Here is a 27,392-nt window from a genome sequence, read left to right as displayed (position 1 = left end):
ACGGAGGGAACGGTCTTTGTGGAAGGCAGAGAGGGGTGGGGAGGGAAATATATCCCTGGTGGTGGGGTCTGTTTGGAGGTGGCGGAAATGTCGGCGGATGATGTGGTTTATGCGAAGGTTGGTAGGGTGGAAGGTGAGCACCTGGGGGTTCTGTCCTTGTTACGGTTGGAGGGGTGGGATTTGAGGGCAGAGGTGCAGGATGTGGATGTGATGCATTGGAGGGCATCTTTAATCACGTGTGAAGGGAAATTGCTGTCTCTAAAGAAGGAGGCCATCTGGTGTGTTCTGTGGGGGACCTGGTCCTCCTGGGAGCAGTTACAGCGGAGAAATTGGGAATACGGGATGGCATTTTTGCAGGAGGTAGGGTGGGAAGACATGTAATTCAGGCAGCTGTGGGAGACGGTGGGTTTGTAAAGAAAAAAATGCCAGTGCCAAGTTGGTCGTCATTAATGGAGATGGAGAGGTCCAGGAAGGGGAGGGAGGTGTCAGAGATGGTCCTGGTGAATTTAAGGTCGGGGTGGAATGTGTTGGGTACCCATTCTTCTTGAATACACGGTATAGGTATTTCTCTTCTGCTGTCTGTAGTTCCTCGATCCTGCAGCGTGTGGTGGCTCATTGAAATAATTGAGTGTTGGGGAAATGACTGCTTCTGTAGTTCAGTATTTGGTCCGTGTGTGGTGCTTTCCTGTAGATACAAGTTTGGAGTTGAGGGTGTGGTGTTGAAAAAGCACATCAGGTCAGGAACCATCTGAGGAGTAGGAGAATCGACATTTTGGGCAAAAGCCTTTCATCAGGAGTAGGTTTGATGTTTCCCATTGATTGTTCGCTCTACTGTGACTCTAGGAATGGCCGTTGTTCTCCTCCCCTTTAGTGAATTTTATGCCAGTGAGGATATTATTGATGGTGTTGTAAATTTCCTCTAATTTGTTTCATTTGATGAAGACAAAGGTGTCATCCACGTGGTGGACCTAAAGTTTGGGTTGGATAGTTGGTAGAGCTGTTTTTTCCAGTCTCTGCATTACTGCTTTTGTTAGGAGTCCTGATATTGGTGATCCTATGGGTGTTCCGTTGATTTGTTTATAGGTCTTGTTAATGAATATGAAGTGGGTGGTAAGGCACAGGTCCATTAGCTTGATGATAATTTTGCTGATGAAGTTGGCACTGTCTAGTGTTTGTGTCTTTAGTTCTTCCAGTAGTGTGATCAGGGTTTTTTTGGGTCAGGTTGATGTATTTGGATGTGAACAGGGCTGTTACGTAAAAGGATACTATTACTTCATCCTCTTCAGGGTGTCTAGGTCAAATAAAGTTGTCAAATGTTGGACAGGAAAAACGGTAGCTGAACAATGGGCCACAAAGTAGGTGGTTACAGTCAACACTTATTCTTTCAAATCCAAAGCTTCCTGGATGACAAAAGGAATAAAACTTAAGATTAAAAAGGAAAAGTGTGCTTGTGACATGTCATATAGAAAATACAGATGAGGACCAGGCTGAATGTAGAAGGCTCAGATGGATAGTGAGCATCAAATCAGAGAAGCAAATGAGAGAGGCAGTTAATATCGAGGCAATCCCAAAGTCTTTACTATGCACAGAAGTAGTCAGGTGGTAAATTTTACATTGAGTCAAGGGCATGGCTGAGGTATTAAATTCATATTTTATCTTTATGGAAGAAGGAGATGCAACCCAGGACATTATGAAAGTGAAGGAAATTTAGTCACTAGAAAGGCTTAAATTTGATAAGGAGGTGATAGATTGCTGATAAAAGTTAATAAGATAATTTTAAGGTGATTGGAGGAGGGTTTAGGGGAGATGCCAAAGGGAGATTCTTTACACAGAGGGTGGTGGGTGTGTGGAATGCACTGGTGGTGGTGGTAGTAGAGTCGGATTAATTAGGGACATTTAAGTGACTCTTGGATAGACACATGGAAGATAGGTTAGTTTGACCTTAGAGTAGGCTGAAATGCTGGTACAATAACAAGGGCCTGTGCTATGTTGTACTGTTCTATGTATCAGGACCCGGTGAGATACAACCAATTTTATTGCGGGAAATGAGAATGGACATTGCAGAGCCACCAACGATTTTTCAATCTTCCTTCATCTTGGCGATAGTAACGTGGAACTGGAGAATTGAAAACATTACAAACTCAGGAAAAAAAATAGTGTCAAGATAAGCCAAGCAGCTACAGACCAGTCAGTTCAATTTGGGAAACTTCTAGAAACAATAACTTGGGAGATATGAATAATCACATAGACAAAAGGAGATTTGATTTCTGAAGGGAAAACAAAGTTGAACTAACTCACTAATGATTTTTGATGAAGTGACAGAGGGTGGTTGAAGGTAATGCTGTGGATGTGGTGTATGTGGACTTTCAGAAGGTGTTTGAAGCAGTACCTCACAATAGACACGTGAACACAGTTAGGGCTCATGGAGTAAAAGGGGCAGTAGTAACATCAATACAACATTGGCTGAGTGGCAGGAAACAGAAAGTAATAAGTAATTGACAAAGGAAGCATAAATGTTATGAAGGAAAATGTTTTCGTGCAGTGAGTAATTACAGTTTGAAATGTACTGCCTGAGTGTGATAGGGACAGGTCTGATCAAGGCATTCAAAAGGGAATTGGCTGGTTGTTTGAGGAAGACAGTAGAATCTCAAAAGAGCATAGCCTGACCTGGAAGGGAATGGTCAGTGATAGATGATGTTCAATGCAGAAAAATATTAGGTGATACATTCTGATAGGAAGCTAATGGGGAGAGAGAGAGGGGGGGAAAAGCAGTGTACAATTATGAAGGAGGTGAGAACTGGGTTTACGTGTGCATAAAAAAGCGAAAGTTAACAGGACAGGTTGAGAGAGCAGTTAATAAAGCATACAGTCACCTCGTTTTCATTAACAGCAGCATAGAATACTGGAGCACTGAGGTCCTGTTAAACTTGTATAAGACATTCATTCAGCCTAAGCTGGAGTATTGTTTCTGTTCTGGGTGCTGCACCTTCGGAACATTGGGAGGATAATGGAGAAACTGCAGGTAGGCCCACCAAAGAGAAATTTTGATTATGAAGAGATTGAAGAAGTTAGAAATTGCTGGAGAAATTCAGCAGGTCTGGCAGCATCTGTGGGGGGAAAAAAAAAAGAGTTAACTTTGCAAGTCCAGTGACTCTTCATCAGAACACCATGCAATTAACTGCTTTCTCTTACAGATATTGTGATTCCGGCTGAGTTTCTGCTTTTGATTCAGATCTCAAATGTCTGCAGTTCTTTAATTTAGTTTGGGGAGGTTAGGAGTGTTTTCCTTGAAGAAGGCTGAGTTGAGCTCTGATTGATTTTTGACAGATTAAAAAGGGAGAAAGGACCATTTGTGAAAGGATCAAGAACAAAAGGGCAGAGTTTTAAAGCCGTTAACAAAAGAAGTAAAAGTGGCATAAGGAAAATATTTTCCACACAGCATGTGTTTAGGATCTGGAATGCACTGCTTGGGAGTGTTTTGGAGACAAGATCAATCGATGCTTTCAAGTTGGAATTAGATTGAGCAAGGATCTGGAGAGAAAGCACAAAACTGGAACCAAGTCAAATACTGAGTTGTAGAGTTTACACAAACATAGTGGACGAGTGTCCTCATTCTGCACTGTGGTAGTTCTGTGATGAGTGGAGTGAATCTTCTCTGATCTTCTAATGCAGTTTTCCTTTCAAATAGAGACCACAACAATACACAGGACTCCAGATTTGTACCTGTAAGCTGCAATAAACATCCCAATATTTATATTTCACTTATCTTGAAATAAACCTCAATATTCTATTTGTCTTCCTAATCACTTTCTGTACCTGCGTAACGACTGTGTTTGATTAATGTTCCAGCGTTCCACAATCTCTCTCCATTTAAATGGTAACTGCTTTCTATGCTGTCATATAAAGCAGAAATTTGCATTTTCCAAATTCCTGTAAAATTTTGCCCGATCTCCGAACGTATTTATATCCCTTTGCAGACTCTATGACCTCTTTACAATTTACTTTCCTGCCTACTTTGGTAACATCAGCAAACATAGCTATCATATTCATAGAATCCCTACAGTGTAGAAAGAAGCCATTTGGCCCATCGAGTTCACACCGACCCTCCAAAGAGCATCCCACCCAGCCCCGGCCTTATCTATTCCTGTAATCCTGCATTTCCCATGGCTAATCCACCTAGTCTGCACAGTTTTGGACTGTGGGAGGAAACCGGAGCACCCGGAGGTAACTCCACACAGATGATCACCCTCCACCCAAGTTATTGCTATAAAACATTGCATAAGCAGTGTAATCCCTGTGGCACTCCATTACCTCCAGGTTCCCATCATGTTTGTGGTAATATGTTACTCTGTACATTATATGCTGTTTATTTTGTGTAGTAATCTTTATCACACCTTCTCTCATGGCACAGTCCATGATTTTGGCTCATGTTTATCTGCTGCCCTGGTGTTAGGTGCGAGCTGGTGAGTCTTTGATGAAGCTGGTGTCAGACCTGAAACAATTCTTGATCCTGAATGACTTTCCCTCGGTGAATGAAGCCATTAATCAGCGGAAGCAACAACTACGAAATCTGCAGGAAGAATGTGACAAGAAATTGATTACCTTGAGAGACGAGATTGCAGTCGATCTGTATGAGCTGGAAGAAGAATATTACTCCTCCAGGTACAAATAACACACAACTGTCCTCGGCACAGCCTCCAGAATGTTCCCTGAGCAAGCACAACAGAGTGCCTTTTACCACTGACATAACCACAATGTGAGCCAGCCTCATTCACTTACACTGTAACACACTCCTAATCTCTCACTAACCTCCTCAAACAATAACAATTCTAATCCCACACTATAATACTCTTCAATTCCATGATATATACTGCTTTGGGTAGGTGAGGCTGTACCTCTGTTTTTAAGCTGCTTCTTTTTACTCATTAGAAATGCGAGTCTTTCTCTTTTCATTGTGACATGGGTTGACTTTGGGTTCGAGTTGAGGCTGTTTAATAAATACTGTTTCCAGCTCATCTTCTGTTGAGATCGATCCTGATCTACCAGAACCCAAATATTACATCAGGTGTTGGGAAGGGTGGGGCTGGGCAGATGGTGGTTCCATTTATTTGCACCTCTTCCCTTCTTTACAGAACAAATTCCCGATTCCTGACAGTAAATCATTTAGGGGAACCGATGGAGTCTCCCCACCATGTGTTTATTGCCGTTGATTTAATTCATTCCTCAGAGGTCAAACCCTAACATCCAAAAATGTCTCAAAGCAATTGTTTTTTTTTAAATGCAATCTGCACAATAATGCTCACCAATTAGCAAAACATGAAACATTCCCAGGCACTACATATTTCACTAAAACATCCTTAAGTGCAATTTGTGAAGCAGCCCCCTGTGCTGCAGCATCTCCTGTTGGAATTTGCCCTTACTGCCATCTTGTGTGTATCAGGGACTATAAAGGTGCTCCTTTAATGTTGAACCAAATAAGGCGTTTATAATTGGGCGATAGTGTCTGCTCAGCTTTTACTGCAGGAAGAATCTGAGAATTTTTACTCCATAAACTGGAATTTTATTGTAAAGAATCATTACCCAATTTAGTAAAGAGATTCTATTTATCTCAAATTTTATATTAGCTTTTCTACAACGTGATATTCATGCACATTACGAATGTACAAGCACCCTGTTTATCAGACTTTAAACTTCTCAAGTCTAATCTTCTGTGTCAGATTTGACAAGGAAACATTTTTTGATTTGTTTGAAGTAATATAACACTGGCCTTAATGATGCACAGTTCCTTCACATGAGGATAATCAGTTAAATGATGTATTGTGACTGACTGTGTTATTATTTATATGATAATCACTTCAACAACCATCAACATTTTCTCCAATATGCATTGAGTCTCTGCGCTATAGTTCTTTGAGGCTGGAGGATGGCCCAGAATTGGCTAATTCAGAATCCCTTCCTTCCCTTCTCACTGCCAAGTATCTCATTATTTGTAATGATCCAACTCCTTCTGACTACCACATATTAATACAGGGATCGTGAAGTAAGATGGCTTAGTCATAGGAGACAGAGGGTAGTGATGGAAGGATTCTTATCACAGTGGAGGGTTGTGACTGGTGGTGTTCCACAAGGATCAGTGCTGGGGCCTCTGCTGCTAGTAGTCAACAGAAATGATTTGGAGGAAAATGTAGCTGGTCTAATTAGTAAGTTTACAGATGTCTCACAGATTGATGGTCAGGTAGTGAGGAGAATTGTCAGAGGATACAGCAAGATATAGAATGGAGATAAGGAGGAAATTCTTCAGCCAGAGAGTGGTGAATCTATGGAATTCACTGCCACAGAAGGCTGTGGAAACCAAGTCATTGATTATAGTAAAGACTGAGATAGATAGATTCTTGAGTATCAAGGGCTATGGGGAGAAAGCAGACAAATGGGGTTGAGAAATTTGTCAGCCATGATTCACGGTGGAACAGACTCAATGGGCTGAATGGCCTAATTTCTGCTCCTATGTCTTAAAGTCTTACGGCCTAACTTTAGAATTGTACACAATTTCCAAGTAGGCCATGCTTGGAAATTGTGTACAATTCTGGTCACCACATGACACTCCACGGTGGAGGGGTGAATTACTAGGGGGTAAAGGTCAAGGTGCAGGGCAGGAAGTTTAAAAGAGAAGTGTGAGGGAGGTTTTTCACACACAGGGTGGGTCAAAGGAAAATCATGTTTAATTAATGGAATTCTTTAACAATTAACCTATACAGTGGGTAAAGTGAAACCAATGGATATGTTGTGCTTAGGTTTACTGAAAGCATTTGATAAGGTGCCACATCAAAGACTGTTCCAGAAAATAGAAGCTCATGTTGTGGACGGTAATAAAATGGAAAGGAAGGTTGAAGCTTGACTGACTGGCCTCTTTCGTTTATATAAACGATTTGGATGAAGAGACGGAAGGTTTGGTAGTTAAATTTACTGACGATGCAAAGATAGGAAAGTGAGTTGTGAAGAGGAGATAAGGAGCCTACAAGGGGATATAAATAGGTTAAGTGAGTGGGTAAAGATCTGGCAGATAGAGTGCAATATGGGAAAGTGTGAGATTATACATTTTGGTAGAAATAATAAAATGGAACATATCATCTAAGAAAGGTTACAGAGTCACAAGATGCAGAGGGATGTGGGTGTCCAAGTGCAGAATCACAGCAGGTTAGTGTGCAGGCACAGCAAGTAATCTGGAAAGCTAATCAAATACAGCGAGGGGAACTGAAAACAAGAGTAGGGAGCTTATGCTTCAGTTGTCAGGACAAAGGTTAGACAATATCAGGAGTATTGTGTGTGGTAATGGTCACTGCCCTTAAGAACTGATGTAAATGTGTTGGAAGCATTTCAGAGTTAAGGTTTACTAGGCTTTCTAGGTATTTCCTGATGAAGGGCTCCTGCCTGAAACGTCGATTTTCCTGCTCGTCAGATGCTGCCTGACCTGCTGTGCCTTTCCAGCACCACTCTAATCTTTGCTAGGCTTATGCCTGGAATGAGCAGCTTGCCTTCCAAGAAAAAATTAGATAGGCTCAGCCTGTATCCCTTAGAGTTTGGAAGAGTCAAAGGTGACTTATTTGGATTTTATAAGATCCTGAGGGGACTTGACTGGGTAGATGTGGAAAGGATGTTTCCTCTTGTGGGAGAATCTAGAAGTAAGCTGAGAGCTTAAAGACAAGGAGTTGCCCATTTAAAACAGCGGAGGAAACTTTTTTTTCTGAGATTGAGAATATTTGGAATTCCCTGAAGGGCAACGAATGCAGAATCTTTAAGACAGAGTAGATTCTGGATTATCAAGGGAATGAAAGATAATCAGGAGGGATGCAGAGTCGAGGTTAAAATCAGATCAACCATGAGCTTAATGGCTGCACAGGCTTGAAGGGCTGAATGGCCTACCCGTTCCTTGTTTATATACACATCATGTAATGTTTCAGTGTTACCTTTCATAAATATATCAATTAACTGTACATGCCAGGATATTCTCCACACATCCTGTAATAAGCTGTTGTGTTATATGTACATTTCATAATATTCCCCTTTAGTATGTTGACTGTACATTTCTGCAATTGTCCGTATGTAGCTTGTAATATCATTCTGTACAGTTTAAGATCTTATCACAGTCCCAGCTGTTCAGTGAGTAACTTTGCTTCATCATTGGGAATCAAAGAGTAACTGTGGGCCTCTGCTGAAGCCTCTGTTCTGGGCCACTGGGTTCAGGATCAGTTTGCAACCACCAGATTATGGAGAGGCCAGGTTCCGTCTCCAACCTGAGTTGGGTTCACGGGTTCCACTATGGCTGCATCAAAAACTAAAAGCTACGCCGTGTGCCTGAGCTAGTGAGGGAAATGGGATAGGAGGAGAGGAGCCCAGCCAGAGCTCCCATTCCTGATCAGCTTTTAGATTAGATTAGATTCCCTACAGTGTGGAAACAAGCCATTTGGCCCAACAAGTCCTGATGCTCTGAAGAGCAACCCACCCAGACCCATTCCCCCACCCTATATTTAACCCTGACTGTGGACAATTTAACATAACCAAATCACGTAACCTGCAGACCTTTGGATTGTGGGAGGAAACTGGAGCACCCAGAAGAAACCCACGCAGACACTGGGGGGAATGTCTGCGTGGAGTTTGCACAGTCACCCGAGGTGGGAATCGAACCCAGGTCCCTGGCGCTGTGAAGCAGCAGTGCTAACCACTGAGCCATCGTGCTGCTCCAGTTTTAGTGAATCCTCCCACGTGCACGCATGTCCACAATTTAGCAACAATCAGGTTGGGTTTTGCTGTGATACCACACAGTCAAATAGTTATGACAGAAACACGCACATTGACATGGAGAGGTGAGAATGCAGAACTGCCACTGACTTTCTCTGATGCATCATCCTCAGAGAATCCCAAACTGTATCCATCCCACACCTCTAACCCCTTTCAGCCAAATGAGCCATTTCAAATCAATATGACCTCCTCCTTCATGTGTAATTGAATCCATTTCTGTTAAATGCATGCTTTAATCTAAAAAGGTGTTGTCACTCAATCTCCCACCCAGAGCTACAATGATTGAGTGTGGACTAAAACTGCGATCTGTTTTTACTTATTGAGCCTTGCAATAGTGAGTGTTTCATTTAATAATTGTCATTGTGCCTTGTTCACTGTTCCCAACATTTTCAAGATGAAATTTGTTTTTATATCTGTATTTTATGTTTATTTTTGCTTTAAGATTTATATATAAATTTAAAAACCGTATCCTTCATTCGATTAAACATTCCAGTCTCTCACTTTAACGAGTCAGCATTTTAAATACTTCCTAAATAAAAGTCAAAACATATAATCACCAATCTCTGTCTTTCTGTTTCACATCAACTCATTGGCATTTCCTCAGCTTTGCACCTGCTATTTGCTTCTGCTGCCTTTCAAACACTAGCCATTTATCAATTAAATTAAAATATCCTTTTAATCACAGACCAAATCCTTGGAAGATTTCAGTCAGTGAAAACACTGCCTGGTGTGTAACCAAGCTGAGCAGGTCAGCTCCTGTCCTCCGGCTGTGCTGGGTTGGGGGGTCGTTACTGGGGAGAGGAAGAGGGTCATGAGTATTGACACTTGTTGATTTCAGGGTTAGGGTTACAAATACTGACCAATTTCTGGTGGTTGTCAGTCAGATGTGTGATCCCTCTTAGTTATCACCACTGTACCTACCCTGGGAGTGTTTGGGGACAGTGTCGAGGAAGCTTTATTTTTAGATTAAAAGAGTAGAGGGAACTTTATTCTATATCTAACGCTATTGTCCCTGATATGGGAGTGTTTGGGGACAATTTAGAGAGAGCTTAACTTACTGTTAAGAGTAGAGGGAGCTGTATATAATGCTGTGCTGTCCCTGTCCTGTCAGGGACAGTCAATAGGGAGCATTACTCTTTATCTAACCACAAACTGTCCTTATCCTGGGAGTGTTTGATAGGGACAGTGTGGAGGGAGCTTTACTTTCTGTTGAAAAGAATAGAGGGAGTTTTACTCTGTATCTAACCCTGTGCTGGCCTTGTGCTGAGAGTATTTCAGTGCAGTGTATAGGGAACTTAGGGAATCATATGAAGCAATGCTGTACCTGTACTGGGAATTTTCATATGGCCTGTATTGTTGTATGGCTCATTTTCTAAAGCAAATCCACATTCAACAACAAATTGCATTTATATTGTGCCTTTTATGTAATAAAACAGCCAAAGGTGTTTTGCAGGATTGTTCCAAATCAAGTTTGACAGTGAGCTACATGCTTCTACATCTCCTGGTCTTTCACAGCAATATTACGACTGTTCATAAAAAGCCCAGTCAAAGAGAGAAATTTCAGGAGTGACATGTAGGAGCAGGAGGTACAGAGCAGTTCATGCAGAGAATTCTAGAACTGAGTGTCTGAAAGCCCAGCTGATTGAACTGAGGACTTGAGAATTATTGGAGGGGTTCTGGGTCTATATGGGGTATTTGGGATGAGTTTGAGTGAGACCATGGAGAGATTTGAAAACCCAAGTGTGAGTATTTGAATAGAGGCATTACTTATTAGTTGTTTTGAGAGGTAACAATACAGGATAGGTAAAGGGGATCCAATAATAAATACTTGGATTTCCAGGTGGCATTTGATAAGGCTTTTATTGAGTCTGTGGTGTTCTGGGTAGTATATTGGTATGGATAGGGAATTGGCTCATGGGCAGGAAGAAGTGAGTGGGAATAAGGGGATCTTCAGGTTGGCAACCTGTGACTAGTGGATTCCACAGGGATCAGTGCTGGGGCTACAGCTGTTTACAATATATATTAATGACTTTGGGAAGGATGGGAATCTACTGTAGCCAAGTTTGCAAACAAGTTTTTTTTTTAAGAAGGGGGGCAAGTGAATTACAAGAATATTACAAACTGTTGACAGAGATATATTGACAAGTAATTGGGCAAAATGTTGACAAATGGAGATTAATTCGGGCAGATGTGAAGTTGTTTATTTTGGGAGACAAAAGAACAAGTTATTATTTAAATGGGGAAAAACTGTAGAAAGCTGCAACACACAGGGATTTGGGGCAGGGAATTGTGCACAAAACACAGCAAGCGAACACACGGGCAGCAGGTAATCAGGAAGGATCATGGAATGTTGGGGGTTGGAGTATAAGAGTAGGGAAGTCTCACTACAACTGTACAAGGCTCTGGGAAGACCACATCTGGAGTACTGTCAGCAGTTCTGGTCCCTTATTTAAGAAAAGATGTCATTTCATTGGAGGGGGCAGAGACAATTCACTTGGATGAGAGAGAATCTGGATGTAGGTTTTCTTGCTAAGCTGGAAGATTCGTTTTCAGATGTTTCATCACCATACTAGGTAACATCTTCAGTCTGATTCCAAATGAAGCACTGGTGGTATAGCCTGCTTTCTAGTTATATGTTTGAGTTTCCTTGGGTTAGTGATGTAATTTCCTGTGGTGACAACATTTCCTATGGTGATGTCATTTCTTCTTTTTCTCAGGGGGTGGTAAATGGGAGCCAAGTCAATGTGTTTGTTGGTAGAGTTCCAGTTGGAATGCCATGCTTCTAGGAATTCTCGTGCATGTCTCTGTTTGGCTTGTCCTAGGAGTTGTCCCAACTGGAACTCTTATCAAAAGAACAAGAAATGACATCACCATAGGAAATGTTCACAGGAAATGACATCACCAACCCACAGAAGCTCCTACATATAACTAGAAAGTGGGCTACACCACCAGTGCTTCGTTCGGAGGCTCACTGAAGATGTTACTTAGTATGGTGAAGAAATGTCTGAAAATGAACCTTTCAGCTCAATGAGCAAACCTACATCCAGAACCTCAACCTGAGCTACAAATCTTCTCAAAACTCACTAACAGAGAGAGAGTACCTTAAAAACAATGGTTGAACAGATTGAGACTCTACTGACTGGAGTTTAGAAGAATGAGCGTTGTTCTCATTGAAACAAATAGGTTTCTTAGGGGGTTATCCAGGGTCAATGCTAAAAGGATGTTTCCCTTCATGGGCGAGTCTGGACCAGAGGGTACGGTCTCAGAATAAAGGGACATCAATTTAAGATTGAGATGAGGAGGAATTTTTTTCTCTGATGGTTGTGTGTCTGTGGAACTCCTTACCACAGAGAGCTGTAGGGACAGATTACTTGTGGATATTTAACTCTAAGATAGATTTTTGATCATTTAGGGAATTGAGGGTTATGGAGAAAGGGCAAGACAGTGGAGGGTGAGTGCTAAGGGAGGGCCGTGCTGTCAGAGGGTCCACATGGACTAGAGCAATTAAGTTGAGGCCACATCTGACCTGTAAGGTTGGTGTAAAAAATCTAAAGGTTTTACAGAGAAGTGGAACTCCAGCAATCTCTCCAGTGTTCCTGGGATGATAGTTAGCCATTAACTGTTATCACTTAGACTGCTGATCTGGTCATTATCACGTTGCTCATTGTGGGATCTTGCTGTGCACTCATTGGCTGTGAAGCATTTTATTAAAGGCACCATAAAAATGCCAGCACATCTTTCTTTGTCACTAACAGCCTTGATGTTTTGTTGTACTCTTGACTTGTTCTTGCATCCTTTCCCCTTCTTTCTTAATACCATTTTTTTTCCTGGCCAAGCTACAGCCTGTGGGATGGTGCTGACCTCCCACTTTGTGAAGCTTACCGGAGAGGGGAGGAGGAGGAGGAAGAGGAAGAGGAGGAGGAGGGGGTGGTCACACCCGAAGAAGAGATGGTGACGGAGATGGCCGGGTCTGCGTCAACGGTTGCAGGAGAGTCTAATGGCAGAGTGGCTCTGAGCAATGCCACCACCCAACCACAGGTGAACGGACACAGCTCAGGGAGCACTGATCCCGTTTGAGGATAGTGTGGGTGGGGAGGGGAGTAACAGCAGACTGAGGCTGGTCAGGAAATGAACAGCACACTGTCCAGTCCTAACTGTATCTCCTCCCTTCATGATGGGTCAGCTCAGGACTTCAGATACACTGGAATAATCAGACACCACAACAATGAAACTTCACACACTGCCTGACCCGATCTATACTAGATGTGTTTGACAGAAATTGTGGAAAATTTAAAGGAAATGGCATCTTACAGGTGTGCAGTGCCCAAACTAGACTGACCCACCAGTATCTGATGAAGCCTGTTGTCTCCATATATGGTTGTGTGAGTGAGGTGGCAGGAAGTGGTGAAATGAACCCGTCGACCCATCTCTGCTTCTCCTGGGACTGGGAGACCCCCATTCAGCCATCCACCACACATTTTCAACTTTGTTTTTGAAAAGTATTTTTTAGCTTGCAATCTAGTTCGACATCAATTTCTCTCGTTGACTGAGCATGTGTTGTATGAATGGGAGGGGTCTGTCTAATATAGACAAGGGGTAAAGGTGAAAGAGGGTCTCTCTTGGAGGTGAACTATTCAAATGAGAGAATGCAAGGCAAGTAGTAAATTCTAGAAATAGATGGACATTAAAATGAACCGTGTAGCACTAACCAACCTCATTGTAAACCAGAACAGTATTAAATGACATGGCCTGACCTTGTCAGATAAGCAGAACATTTTTTTAAAACAACAGGAAGTTTTAGTTTTACACGGTAACAGGAATTGTACATACTAAGTCGCATTCTGTAAGGCTTGAATTTGTTAGTAAACTTAAATCTGACACGTTTGTCTGTTTGTTTTTCTGTCAGTTGTTGGAGTGGTATTGCAATGTTGATGATTGAGAGTTTTGAGTGGGTTTAATTTATGCAACCCAGTCGAAGATGTAACAAAGGTGCCACCGTCAGAAAAAAGCAACACTTCAGTCCAGAGGCTGTTGCTAGACGATGAGCAGCAACAATTGCTATTAAGTCATAAAATCCACCTCTTAATCTCTTAAAAGCCTTTAACAGATTCTTTCTTCTAACGTTACCCGCCTTTCCAAATAAGAGCAAAAAATCACGTTACCCGCCTTTCCAAATAAGAGCAAAAAATCTGACCTTCTGACTTGGTGTTTTTAAAAAAATCACACAATAAAGCATCACATCATGTTCTAAACGGTCCGCTGCCAATTCCACAGGAATCTCCTGTTTCTGGGCAGTGTGAACCTTGGAATCTAGCAAATAAGGGCAGCTTGAGAATTTTAGTTCAGTTTTGAAAAGGCCTGGAAATATAAATCTGGCATCAGTAAACCTGGACGAAGGGGTGGAAGGTATAGTTACTTAATTTCCCAAAGAGACAAAGGTAAGTAGGAAATGAAGTTGTGAGAAGGTCATATGAGGCTGCAAACAGATAAAGATGTGAGTATGTAAAAAAATCACAGATGGAATATAATGTGGGAAAATGTGAATGTGTCCACATTTGCAGGAAGAAGTGATAATGACTATTTAAATAGAGATGGGTTGCACAATTTTGAGTATAGGGGAGCCTGGTTCCCTGGTCCACAAATCACAAAGTTAATATGGAGGAACAGCAAGTGATTAGGAAGACAAAATGGAGTGTTGTCATTTATTGCAAGAGGAATGGGGGAAATATGTAGGAAGTTTTTACTGGTGTTGTTTAGAGCATTGTTGAGACCAACTCGAGAGGACTGTATTGATGATGTGTGTGATGGAGGAGATAGGTAATGAGGAAAGGTTGGATAGATTGGGTCTGAAACTACAGTATTGTAGATTAGAAGAACAAGAAGTGAACTTATTAAGACCGATAAGATCCTGAGGGGACTTAAAAATGGATATTGAAAGTATAGTGTCCTGAGTGAGACAGGGACACAGATTAACATCAAGGTGTCTCCCGTTAAAGACAAGTGAGAATTTCCTGCTGTGAGGATCATTCCCCATGGGAGTGATGGCATCTTTGAGTATTTTCAAGACTGAGGTAGGTGGATTCCTTGCTAATGAAAGGGTCAAAGGTCATTGGGGGTTGACAGGAGAATGGATTTGAAACTGTATTCTCATCAGCCATGTTGTTGTTGAATGGGGAAGAAGACTAGATGGGCCAAGTGGCCTACTGTTCCTAATGTATATGCTTGTGAGAATGATACTGAATTATCATAAAAATCCCACTGAAGTCCTTTCACAGGTAGCCACCTGCCAGCCTGACCCAGTCTATATGTAACTCCAGTCCCAGGGTATGATTGATAGCTCAATAAAATGGCAAATCAGTTGCTTCCTGCATTGATTGAAGGGAAAGTTCCAAAATTACCCATTAAGGGCAATGGAACATCAGCAATAAAGCCCAGCAGCACATTTTTAAAATGAATAAAAATAATTGCCAAATCATATGATTTAAGCTATTGGGGTCGTTTAGAACTATCAGAGAGAGACCTGGGATGTCAGAAGATATGGGGCTAGGAGCAGAGAGAGGCCATTCGGCCTTTCAAGTCTGCTCTGCCATTCAAATTTGGTTGATAAGTTTCTTAGTCCTGCTCTCCTGCCTTCCCCAGTAACTTTTGATCCCCTTACCAATCGAGAGCCTATCTCTGTCTAAAAGGCACTAATTGATTTGGCCTCCACAGCCCTCTGTAGCAATCGGTTCCACAGATTCACCACCCTCTGGCTGAAGAAATCCTAGGCAAAAGTGAGGACTGCAGATGCTGGAAATCAGAGTGGTGCTGTAAAGGCACAGCAGGTCAGGCAGCATCCGAGGAGCAGGAATGGATGAAGGGTTTCTTCCTCATCTCATCCAAAAGACTCCACCTCTCCTAGTGTACCACTGACCCTGCAATAGTGTAAAGCTCCCTCCGTACTGACCCTCTGATAATGTTGCAATGTTTCAACACTGACTCTCTGACAATGCTGCACTTCCACAGCATTGACTCTGTAAGACTACAGTGCATCTTCAGTACCACCCTTCAATGCAGCTCTCCCTCAGCAGAGACTGACCGTCTGACAGCATGGCACTCATATCAGTTCTGCACTGGGAGACTGGTATCTGACATTTCTACCTAGGCATCAGCCCTGCTTAACAGTACACAAGAGGGAGCTACAATGTCATTTTTTCACCGTTGCAAGATGCCACAAGTGAACAGCCATCCTTTCGTGCTGTTCAAAAAAAATGTAGACAAACTTGTATTGGGCATTTTCAAATCCAAGTCCCTAACCTTGGACTTTAAGAGAAAGTGAATTTGAGACTGTGGGGCAAATGTCTTTTTAATGAATATATCTATATTTTTTCCAAGTGTTTTAAAATTTGATGCTGGTTTAGCTAGAACAGACTCAAAGAAATATTGCTGTTGTTCTCCAGTCCAGACCTTTAAACTAAAGCCAGGCTATTGATGTGAGGAAACATTTGTCAATTAGTTTCAGGAAAATCTGAAACTCTCTTCCTCACAAAGGCTGTGAATGCTGGAGGGCTACTGAAATTTCTAAACTTGAATTGATTGACTTGTTGATGTGACTACAGAATCTGAGCGATGAAGTGATTTGTGATATGTGAGAAAGTCAGACAATACTTTGGAGCTGAGACACAGATTGGCCGTGGTCTAAACGAATGAGAGAAGAGGATCGATCCCTTTCCTGCTGTTCCCACTGGCAGGAGGAGGGTTTGGGAAGTGAAGCTCTATGTCTGCAAGCTGTACTGAAAATGCCTTAAGCATCAAAAATGGTCAGTTTTCTTTCTGGTTGTTATTGTTAACGAAAGCAAGATGTTTTCACTGGTCATTTCAATAAACCCAAAAATAACGCATTTATTACAAACAGACCACTTTGTTAAACAAGTGGAAAGCTGCTTCTTGACTAAGCTATGTGAATGAAATGATAGGCCTGCCCTGATTCCAAACATACACACATTCTTACACAGAAACGACAAAGGAAACCGCTGTCAACCATGAAGTCTGACGAGATAGTAAGAATGAGGTGACTTTATCGTGGTTCTTTTAGTTTCTTGTCAAATAGTTCACTTTATTTTCAGTCACTGAATGATGGGAACATGCAGACCCAATTTTAAGTTCAGCTAAAAAACCAGAGTCCTGGTATTTGACATTTTTATCAGTTTGTAATCCCCTAAATTGTTTCACTGAGAGAAATATAGACAATGCTGCGTTTAGCTCTAAGCTCTGACTCAGACAAGCTGAGACAATAATTCAACCTTCGACTAAACTTCTCTCACAACTGTCTACAGTTTCTAGGAACAGGAGTAGGCCATTCATCCCCTCAAAACTGTTGTGCCATTCAATAGAATTGTGGCTGATCTGATGTTGCTTTCATTCATTTTCCTGCCTTTTCCCTGTAACACTTGATTCACTGATTCAAGAATCCATCGATCCTTGCTTTAAATATACACAGATTCTGTCCCCACAGCTCTCTGTGGCAAGGAGTTCCAAAGATGCTTAACCCACTGAGAGCAGAATTGCTCCTCATCTCAGTCTTAAATTGGTGCTGCTTTATTCTGAGACTATGCCCTCTGGACCTAGACTCTCTCATGGGGAACTACATTTACCCTGTCAAGTCTCATGATGGTCGGCAAGAGGCTGTTGATAGGCTATGGCAGCATAGACCCATTAGGGTTTTTTCAGGTCTGTTTGCTCAACAACTAAAGCAATAAAACTCCACATTTGCCTCCTCTGTAAACTTCTGTAGGCACTACTTTCCAAATTCACTTATTTTACTCAGTAAATAGACTGTAGTCTCCTTGTTGTGGTTCTGTTCGCCGAGCTGGAAGTTTTTGTTGCAAACGTTTCGTCCCCTGTCTAGGTGACATCCTGTGAAGCGCTTCTGTGGTGTTTCCTCCGGCATTTATAGTGGCCTGTCCCTGCCGCTTCCGGTTGTCAGTTTCAGCTGTCCGCTGTAGTGGCCGGTATATTGGGTCCAGGTCAATGTGTTTGTTGATGGAGTTCTTCTCACAAACTTTGTAGTCTCCTTTAGTCTTTTAACTGCTCAGCTCCAAGTAATCACTGATAAATCCTTTGCAATCAGTAATGTCTAATTCCCATTCTCATATTCCATAAATATATGCGTTGCCAAAGATGTTGCTATGGGTAATGGCCTAGGGGTATTATTACTGGACTGAGAATCCAGAGGCCCAGGACATGTCTGAGGGACCCATGACAGACAGTGGAAGTGGAATGCAATAGAAATCTAGATTTCAAGGTCTGATGATGACCGTGAAAACCATTGTTATTGTTGGAAAAACCCATCTGGTTCATCTGGTCTGGCCTACATGTGACAGCAACATGGCTGACTCTTAACTGTCCTCTAAACAACCAAAGATGGGCAATAAATGCTGGCCCAGCCAGCAATGCCTTCATCCTGCAAACGAATTATAAAACAATAACAGGCACAAAAGGGCAAATGGTTGAATGAAAGGCCCAGGGGACAAGGTGTTCAATCCCTTTGTTAAAATACTGGGCTCATTAAAATTTTGCAATTGAAATTTTAATTGCATTGTACACCCTGGCCAAGAAATGTAAAACATGTATCAGCGAGACTCCTCACGATATTCAGAATAAGGTCTGAGGGAATGCACACTTTAGAACAGTTCAGAAAAATGTCAAAAATCACACAACACCAGGTTATAGTCCAACAGGTTTAATTAGAAGCACTAGCTTTTGGAGCACTGCTCCTTCATCAGGTGGTTGACAACACCAGCGTCTCCAAATCAGAAAAATGTCAACTGTGAAATAGTAAACAGCTGCAAAGGCTGTGTGAAGGAAAGTTTCGCTTTGACCATGGGAGCTTGAAGATACATTTTATGCCAATCGCTGTGTTACTGAAGACATAAGCAAGTAAGGCATAGAAGCACAATGATAAATATGTGATGGTGCCCAATTGCCAAAACTTCTGGTGAACTTTGGTCTTTTTCTGCAAAATGCCAACAGGAAACTTATGGAGGTTGGATATGTGCATTGAAAATGTTATAAAGGATCTCTGAGTAGGAGTAACAAGAGACCAAACAGGTTTGATAAAATCTAACCTGACCTAATAAAGGAGAAGAATACGGTTCACAAATGTACAAGAGGGGGAGAAAACAGAAGCATTTATTTTTTAAAAGCCAGGAGCCAGCTTTAGCATCAGCATTCTACAGTCTGGAGTCTGAAACTGGAAATGCTTCATCTTACTGTGTTTGATTTCTGGTAATTATATTTAAGCTTGCCAACATTCCTGTAGCTCTTTAGCAATGGGTGCACATTGCTCAATCCATTGAGAGTGATCACAGCTTCAGCTTGTGAGACTGGAATTACGTAAGGTTCATCTCTGGCCAGCACAGCCCTGCTTTCCAACACTCACCACAGACTGGTTTAATATCTTGCATTCAGCAACATTCCAGCACTTTCAAAAGTATTCAGATATTGTCATCCTACACATGGAACAGTCTATAGTATGCTCACTCATTATTTTGAGAAACTGCCGGAAGGGAATGATAGCCAGTAACTGTAACACTCCAGCAGTGAGTCCCCAGAAACACTAGTAACAGGTCAATGGACATTCGCAATGAGGGAAACAATTGGGATCGGAACACAAATAGAAAAACGCAAAAAAAAATCAGTTCTTGGATTAATGTTTTATCTAAAATATATGATGTCTTTAACTGAGAAACACTCTCTCAGCAATGACCCTCCAACAGTACAGCACTCCCTCAGCACTTACCCTCTGACAGCGCAGCACTCCGTCAGCGATGACCCTCCGACAGTGTGGTACTCTCTCAGCACTGACCCTATGACTGTGTGGCACTCCCTCAGCACTGACCATATGACAGTGTGGCACTCCCTCAGCACTGACCATATGACTGTGGTACTCCCTCAGCACTGATCCAATGACAGTGCCGCACTTCCTCAGCACTGATCCTCTGACAGTGCGGCACTGCCTCAGCACTGACTGTCCGACAGCATGACACTCCCTCAGCACTGACCCTCCGACAGTGTGGCACTCTCTCAGCATTGATCCTATGACAGTGCAGCACTAACCCTATGACAGTGTGGCACTCCCTCAGCACTGACCATATGACAGTGTGGTATTCCCTCAGCACTGACCATATGACTGTGGTATTCCCTCAGCACTGATCCAATGACAGTGCAGCACTCCCTCAGCACTGACCCTCCGACAGTGCAGCACTCCCTCAGCACTGATCCTCCGACAGTCCGGCGCTCCCTCAGCACTGACCCTCCGACAGTCCGGCACTCCCTCAGCACTGACCCTCAGACAGTGCGGCACTCCCTCAGCACTGACCCTGTGAGAGTGCCCACTCCCTCAGCACTGACCCTCCGACAGTGCGGCACTCCCTAAACGCTGACCCTCTGACAGTGTGGCACTCCCTCAGCGCTGACTCTCTGAAAGCGTGGCACTCCCTCAGCACTGACCCTCTGACAGTGTGGCACTCCCTCAGCACTGACCCTCTGACAGTGCGGCACTCCCTCAGCACTGACCCTCTGACAGTGCGGCACTCCCTCAGCACTGATCCTCCAACAGTGCGGCACTCCCTCAGCACTGACCCTCTAACAGTGAGGCACTCTGTCAGTACTGACTCTCTAACAGTGAGGCACTCTGTCAGTACTGACTGTGTCTAAATTAGGAACTTAATCTCTGTGATTTGAATTTCTATCTCTGATTGAACACCAGTTGTAACGGTTGAAACAATGTGATTTTGTTTTAAATCAAAAGACAAATAGTTTTGAGTTTGTATTTGAATAAATCTTTTTAATACAATGAATGACATGTTCCACAGAGGGTTGGCAGTGTTTTGGACACTGCAGCAATATCTTTGAGTTTGGAGTTTGCGTGGACACAGGGCCTTGCCTAATCTGTGTAGGAAGGACCGGCGGAGAAATAGGAGCGATGAAAGTTCAGCCGATCCTGGAATGTGATCAGGTTTTCTGGTCCAGTGACCAGCGATTTCTCCGTGCCCACATTAAATCCGTGGTCCTTGTACATCCCACATTTACTTAAATGTTCAGAAAGTTTCTGAGATACTGTAAAGTAACTGGTCTGGAAAGACAAGTGGTCAGCAACGATGAGGATGGGGGCAAATTACACCCACTGCAATCTGCTACAAATCTCCTATACTCAACCCACTCTCCTCCCACACCCTCAACCCAGTCCCCACCCTCAACCCACTGGTACAGCTCCCACACACACTGACTCTCACTGGGGTACAGCTCCCACACACACTGACTCTCACTGGGGTACAGCTCCCACACACACTGACTCTCACTGGGGTACAGCTCCCACACACACTGACTCTCACTGGGGTACAGCTCCCACACACACTGACTCTCACTGGGGTACAGCTCCCACACACACTGACTCTCACTGGGGTACAGCTCCCACACACACTGACTCTCACTGGGGTACAGCTCCCACACACACTGACTCTCACTGGGGTACAGCTCCCACACACACTGACTCTCACTGGGGTACAGCTCCCACACACACTGACTCTCACTGGGGTACAGCTCCCACACACACTGACTCTCACTGGGGTACAGCTCCCACACACACTGACTCTCACTGGGGTACAGCTCCCACACACACTGACTCTCACTGGGGTACAGCTCCCACACACACTGACTCTCACTGGGGTACAGCTCCCACACACACTGACTCTCACTGGGGTACAGCTCCCACACACACTGACTCTCACTGGGGTACAGCTCCCACACACACTGACTCTCACTGGGGTACAGCTCCCACACACACTGACTCTCACTGGGGTACAGCTCCCACACACACTGACTCTCACTGGGGTACAGCTCCCACACACACTGACTCTCACTGGGGTACAGCTCCCACACACACTGACTCTCACTGGGGTACAGCTCCCACACACACTGACTCTCACTGGGGTACAGCTCCCACACACACTGACTCTCACTGGGGTACAGCTCCCACACACACTGACTCTCACTGGGGTACAGCTCCCACACACACTGACTCTCACTGGGGTACAGCTCCCACACACACTGACTCTCCCTGGGGTACAGACCCACACACACTGACTCTCACTGGGTTACAGTCCCACACACACTGACTCTCCCTGGGGTACAGACCCACACACACTGACTCTCACTGGGGTACGGCTCCCACACATACTGACTCTCACTGGGATACGGCTCCCTCACACACTGACTCTCACTGGGGTACGGCTCCCACACATACTGACTCTCACTGGGGTCCAATCCCACACACACTGATTCTCACTGGGGTACGCATCCCACACACACTGATTCTCACTGGGGTACATTCCCACACACACTGACTCTCACTGGGGTACAGCTCCCACACACACTGACTCTCACTGGGGTACGGCTCCCACACACACTGATTCTCACTGGGGTGCAGTCCCACATACACTGACTCTCACTGGGGTACAGTCCCACACAAACTGACTCTCACTGGGGTACAGCTCCCACACACACTGACTCTCACTGGGGTACAGCTCCCACACACACTGACTCTCACTGGGGTCCAGTCCCACACACACTGACTCTCACTGAGTACAGCTCCCACACACACTGACTCTCACTGGGGTACAGTCCCTCACACACTGACTCTCACTGGGGTACAGCTCCCACACACACTGACTCTCACTGGGGTACAGCTCCCACTTATGTTGAACGTGTTAAACTGGACAGAAACTATAAATAGTCTATTCCACTCCATTGGGTTTTACATTTCTCTGAAATGACTGAAACCAGCTGATTTCAGGAAGTGACATTTCTTACCGGCATTTCATGAACAGTTGGCTGCTGGTTGCCGTAAGTCTGGTTCGTCGTTCTGTAGAGCGGGTTTGTTGGCTGAGATCTGTCAATTGTCAGTCAATGAAAGGTAATTGTGGTGAAGATCAGATATCAAACACATGTAGTTCTCTAACCACTGTCTCTTGGGCTACCACTGAGCAATGCCAATCAGCCAATCACGTTCCCATTGTTTGCCAACTGCATGCATCCAGTACATGTGCAATCCTAACCATGTGATTGGAGCTCCCATGTTTCTCACGCTGGCTGTTGATCAAACTGTGTCCTGGAGGATTTTCCTGCTCCCCGGATGCTGCCTGACCTGCTGTACTTTTCCAGCACCACTCTAATCTTGACTCTAACCTCCAGCACCTGCAGTCCTCGTGTTTGCCCTGTGTCCTGGAGGAGGCCATTCAGCCTCTCTTCCTATTCTTTCATTCTATTGTTGAAGGTTGACAGATGTTTTAATCTCCAGGATCTTGAAAATTGTTGTTGAACAACAATGTATGAATCTCTGGTTTGATTTTTTTCTCCTGATAGTGGTTTGCTGCAAACACTCAGGATTCATGCTCACTCAGACACAGTTCAATCACTTGGTTTTTGTTTTGAGTTTTGGGGGAAGGTGAAGAGTTCCAATTTCCGTTCCCTTTTGTGAGAAATTACCACTCGATGCTAACCCTGAACAGCCCCAGGCCCCAATGTTCAGGTTCTGCACTAGACCCACCCACCCCACAAACCTTGTTCTCGAGTCACTCCGTGTCCCCCCTCCCCAACCCAGAGGAATTAGCTTATCTTTGCAAATCTTATCAGGTACTATAATTCCCTTTAATGCCCTAACTAAACCAGACAGATGTGGAGGTGTCGGTGTTGGACTGGGGTGGACCTGTTATTATCCAACAGGTTTACAGAGCAACCTTGGTTATTCGAACCTCGATTATCCAAATTTCGGATTATCCAAACAAGATCTCAAGGTCCTGGTGTTTGGGTAAACTGTAACAATGACAAAACCTGAGACCTGAGAGCTTAAAAATCTTCTGCTCCATCCTGTATCACTTGAAGTGTGATACTCTATTTGAAACAAAGATCCTGTGTCATAGCATAATAGCTACATATTAAATTAAAGCTGAAATAAGAGAGTGAGAGAAGCTGGATCTGGGACAACAGCGTTCCTCTAGCAACAGGAACATGTGACACCACTGGCCAATCACCAGGGGAGCTGCAACCTGGTCTCACACTCGCTCCCCGTGGGTGCGGCCAGCAGATCAGTTATCCGAACATTTGATTATCCAAACAAAATACTCCCCAAAGCTGTTCTCTATTTGAAATCACGAGCTTTCAGAGCGCCTTTGTCAGGTGAAGTGAAGCACACAGGCACAGAATTTATAGGCAGAGAGATGTAAAGGTTGAACAAATGGTGTGAGTGGAGTGTCCACCCGCTGAAATGACAAGTCTCTGCAGGTGATCAAAAGTGTCAGACAGCAAGAGTAAAGTGTCAACACATGAATAACAAGTGAAGGGATGACCTATAGTATGATTAATTGAGACAGATAATTACAAAAATAAAATGATTCTGGAGACAAATCAAATGTCTGAAATAACATGACATATCAGAGTCACAGGCTGAGGGTCTGTGGACAAGCCTGACGCATACACAGGATCTGCTCAGACTAGGAGGAATGCAATAGACACCAAAAGATTTTGAAGGATGCCCTCATAAGAATGGGATATGATGCTCAACCCATCAATTGGCAGTTCCAATATGCCACAGTGAAAAACTGCAATGACCTCCTCAGCATTTGGAGGAGCCGGTGTTAGACTGAGGTGTCAAAGTTAAAAATCACACAACACAAGTTTATAGTCCAACAGGTTTATTCAAAGGCTCTAGCTTTTGAAGCGCTGCTCCTTCATCTACCTGATGAAGAAGCAGCACTTTGAAAGCTAGAGACTCTAAATAAACCTGTTGGACTATAATCTGGTGTAGTGTGCTTTCTAACTTTGACCTCCTCAGAAGACAGACACAGGATATGACTGATAGAGTGCCCCTTGTCGTTCAGTATGCCATGTTCTTCACAGCCTTCAACACGTCACCAATATCTTGTCAACATCATCCCTACACCTCCACTTCTCACCTTTAAACAATCGCTAAACCTTAAACAGTCCATTGTTCGCAGCAAGCTACCCAGCCTTCAGGAGAACAACATTTACCATATAAAACAGCCCTGCCACGGGACCTCTGCAAGACATGTGAGATCATCAACACTGATACTACACCTGGGAACACCACCCACCACATACATGGCAGATACTCATGTGACTCGGCCAATATTCTTTACCTCATATGCTACAGGCAAGGATGCCCCAAGGCCTGGTATATTTGGTGAGACTATGCAGACTCTACAGCAATGGATGAATGGCCAGACAGAAATGTTCCTCCTCAGACGGAGAACACTCCAGTGGTAAAGGGCATGCAGCCTCTGATCTTTGGGTAAGCATCCCCCAAGGCAGCCTTCGAGATACACAACAACACAGAATTGCCAAGCAGAAACTACTAGCCAAGTTCCATATCCATGAAGATGGCTTCAATCATGATCTTGGGTTCATGACGCGCTACATGTAACCCCACCACAGTTCTCTACTTGTAAAATCTTTCTTACTGTCCTGTTTTGACACCATCACCTTGATAATTTGTTATGATCTCTCCACCTTAATTAGTTTGTGCAGTTTTGGATTACTTGTTACTTTGGTTGGACCCTCAGCATGTGACTCTGATACCTATCATGTTATTCCAGCCATTTGATTTGTCTCCAGCACCACCATTATTTTTTGTAATTATCTCTGACCCTCAATTAATCGGATTATAGGTCATCCCTTCACTTGCTATTCAGCTGGTGACACTTTACTCTCGCCGCCTGACACTTTTGATCACCCGCAAAGACTTATTATTCAGCCTGTCACACTCCACTCACACCATTTGTACAATCTTTTGATCTCTCTGCCAACAAATTCTGTGCCTGTGTGTTTCCCGTCACTTTACCTGATGAAGGAGCAGCACTTCAAAAGCTTGTGATTTCAAATAAACCTATTGGACTATAACCTGGTGTCATGTGACTTCTGATCTAGATCAGAAAGAATCACAGCATTTTTATAATGCAGAAGGAAACTTGCCTATTATGTCTGTACTGGCCCTCCAAAGAGCAGTCTGATTTTGTGCCATTTCTCTGCACATTGTTTCTTTCCAAATTCCCTCTTGAATGGCTCAGTTGAATCATTGAACCACATTTCCAGGCAGTGCCTTCCACACCACATGTACTCACTGGGTGAGAAATCAGTGCCCTTTTGTCTTTTACTAAAAATCTAAGAGTAGACCAATTGGCCCCTTGTGCTGATACTCCATTTCACCATATCTCTTTATTTCCTGGGAGACAAGTTATCTGTCTATCCCAACTGTAAATTCACTCAGGAAACACCTTCTGGAGGGTTCCAAAGATTCACAACTCTCTGAGTGAAGAAATGTCTCCATATCCCAGCCCTCAGTGATCCCCCCTTATCCTGAGACTGTGCCCCTTGTTCTATGGTCCCACCCAAGAAGAAACCCCCCTCCTCTCAGTGTCGACCCTGTCAAGCCCCTCATCATCTTCAATGTTTCAATGAGGTCACCTCACATTGAGCTGAACACCAGCGAGTACAGGCCCAATTCACTGATCGGAGGAGAGCCCTTTATCCCAGTTACGAATTTCCTGAACCTTTACTGTAACACCTCCCAATGCAGGATTAGCCTTTCTTCAATATGGAAATTGCACATTGTTGGGATGGTCCCACCAACACTCTGTCGTACTGTAAAATGCTTTCTGCATTCTTGCATTGCAAATAAAGGGCACATGCCATTGGCCTTCCTAATGCCATGTTCTACCTCCATGCTAACTCGCTCCGAACATCAACATGAAGAAGTTTCATCCCTTTCAAACATATTCTGCTTTTCTATTTGTATTCTCAAACAATAACCTCACACTTCCTGACTTTACTCTCCATTCGATAGCTCTTTGCAGATACTGTGGTCTCCGCACCTAGCTTTGTATAATCCTCAAACTCAGATACAAAACTCTGCCTTTTCATCAAAGTCATTGATATTAATTGTAAACAATTGGAGTGCCAGTCCTTGCAGCAGTCCAATGAGAACATCCTGTCACTTGTATATGCTCTATTCATCCCTAATCTCTGGTTCCTGTTCATTAACCAATCTTCTGTCCACATGAACACATTACCCAAACTCCAGGACCCTTCTTTGACCGATTGATCCCAATCCATGGATATTGGAAATCCACATTACTACATTTCCTGATTCCCCTTTACCCTGTTAATTACATTCTTTAAAATCAAATAATCTCTGAAATTCAAGGACAAGTTGGATCTATGTAATTAAAATTAAAAAGTTCAAACTTAAAATCAAACCTTCAAAGTCCCAGTGTAATTTTGATGCTTCAATATTACACTCACTTTAAAGCAAATACGTCTTTATGTAGGTGTCCTTAAATGTTTATCCTGAACTGTACACTTTCCATTTGACATTGGTCCCATAAATTAGATAAATTGTCACATAAATTGGTACACACACGAGTTATAGATTTGTGTAAAAACTGATACACAAACCTCATCCCAGCGATCCCTGTAAATACTGACACATTCACCCCCAGGGATTCCCTCTATATAGTGACTCACTCCCCCCCGGGACCCCC

The 27,392-nt window shown here is 43.4% G+C and overlaps 2 protein-coding genes across 7 annotated transcripts in view; one reads left to right on the top strand and one right to left on the bottom strand.

The window, feature by feature from the left end:
• med22 (mediator complex subunit 22) overlaps positions 1 to 16,694 on the top strand; it is a 27,304-nt gene extending 10,610 nt beyond the window's left edge. For 2 of the 6 annotated variants that reach the window (XM_043720660.1, XM_043720662.1), the window contains 2 exons: positions 4,454 to 4,662; positions 12,639 to 13,674. In XM_043720660.1, the coding sequence (XP_043576595.1) occupies positions 4,454 to 4,662; positions 12,639 to 12,873 (444 nt within the window). In that variant the 3' untranslated portion in view covers positions 12,874 to 13,674. Of the gene's footprint in view, positions 1 to 4,453; positions 6,313 to 12,632; positions 13,675 to 16,394 lie in introns of those variants that run through there. The other 4 variants (XM_043720658.1, XM_043720661.1, XM_043720659.1 and 1 more) reach the window with 3 other exon arrangements.
• Positions 16,695 to 20,616: 3,922 nt separating this feature from the next.
• On the bottom strand, positions 20,617 to 24,997 carry c30h9orf116 (chromosome 30 C9orf116 homolog). Its single transcript, XM_043719722.1, has 3 exons — positions 24,993 to 24,997; positions 22,648 to 22,726; positions 20,617 to 20,911 (listed from the first exon to the last, which is right to left on the bottom strand). Exons 1-3 carry the CDS (start codon positions 24,995 to 24,997, stop codon positions 20,723 to 20,725), a joined length of 273 nt encoding a protein of 90 aa, XP_043575657.1. The 3' UTR covers positions 20,617 to 20,722.
• Positions 24,998 to 27,392: the final 2,395 nt, after the last annotated feature.

The sequence above is a fragment of the Chiloscyllium plagiosum genome, chromosome 30 (assembly GCF_004010195.1).
Source record: "Chiloscyllium plagiosum isolate BGI_BamShark_2017 chromosome 30, ASM401019v2, whole genome shotgun sequence".
NCBI lineage: Eukaryota > Metazoa > Chordata > Chondrichthyes > Orectolobiformes > Hemiscylliidae > Chiloscyllium > Chiloscyllium plagiosum.
Note: the sequence above shows the minus strand (reverse complement) of the source record. Positions and strands in the feature narration are given on the sequence as shown.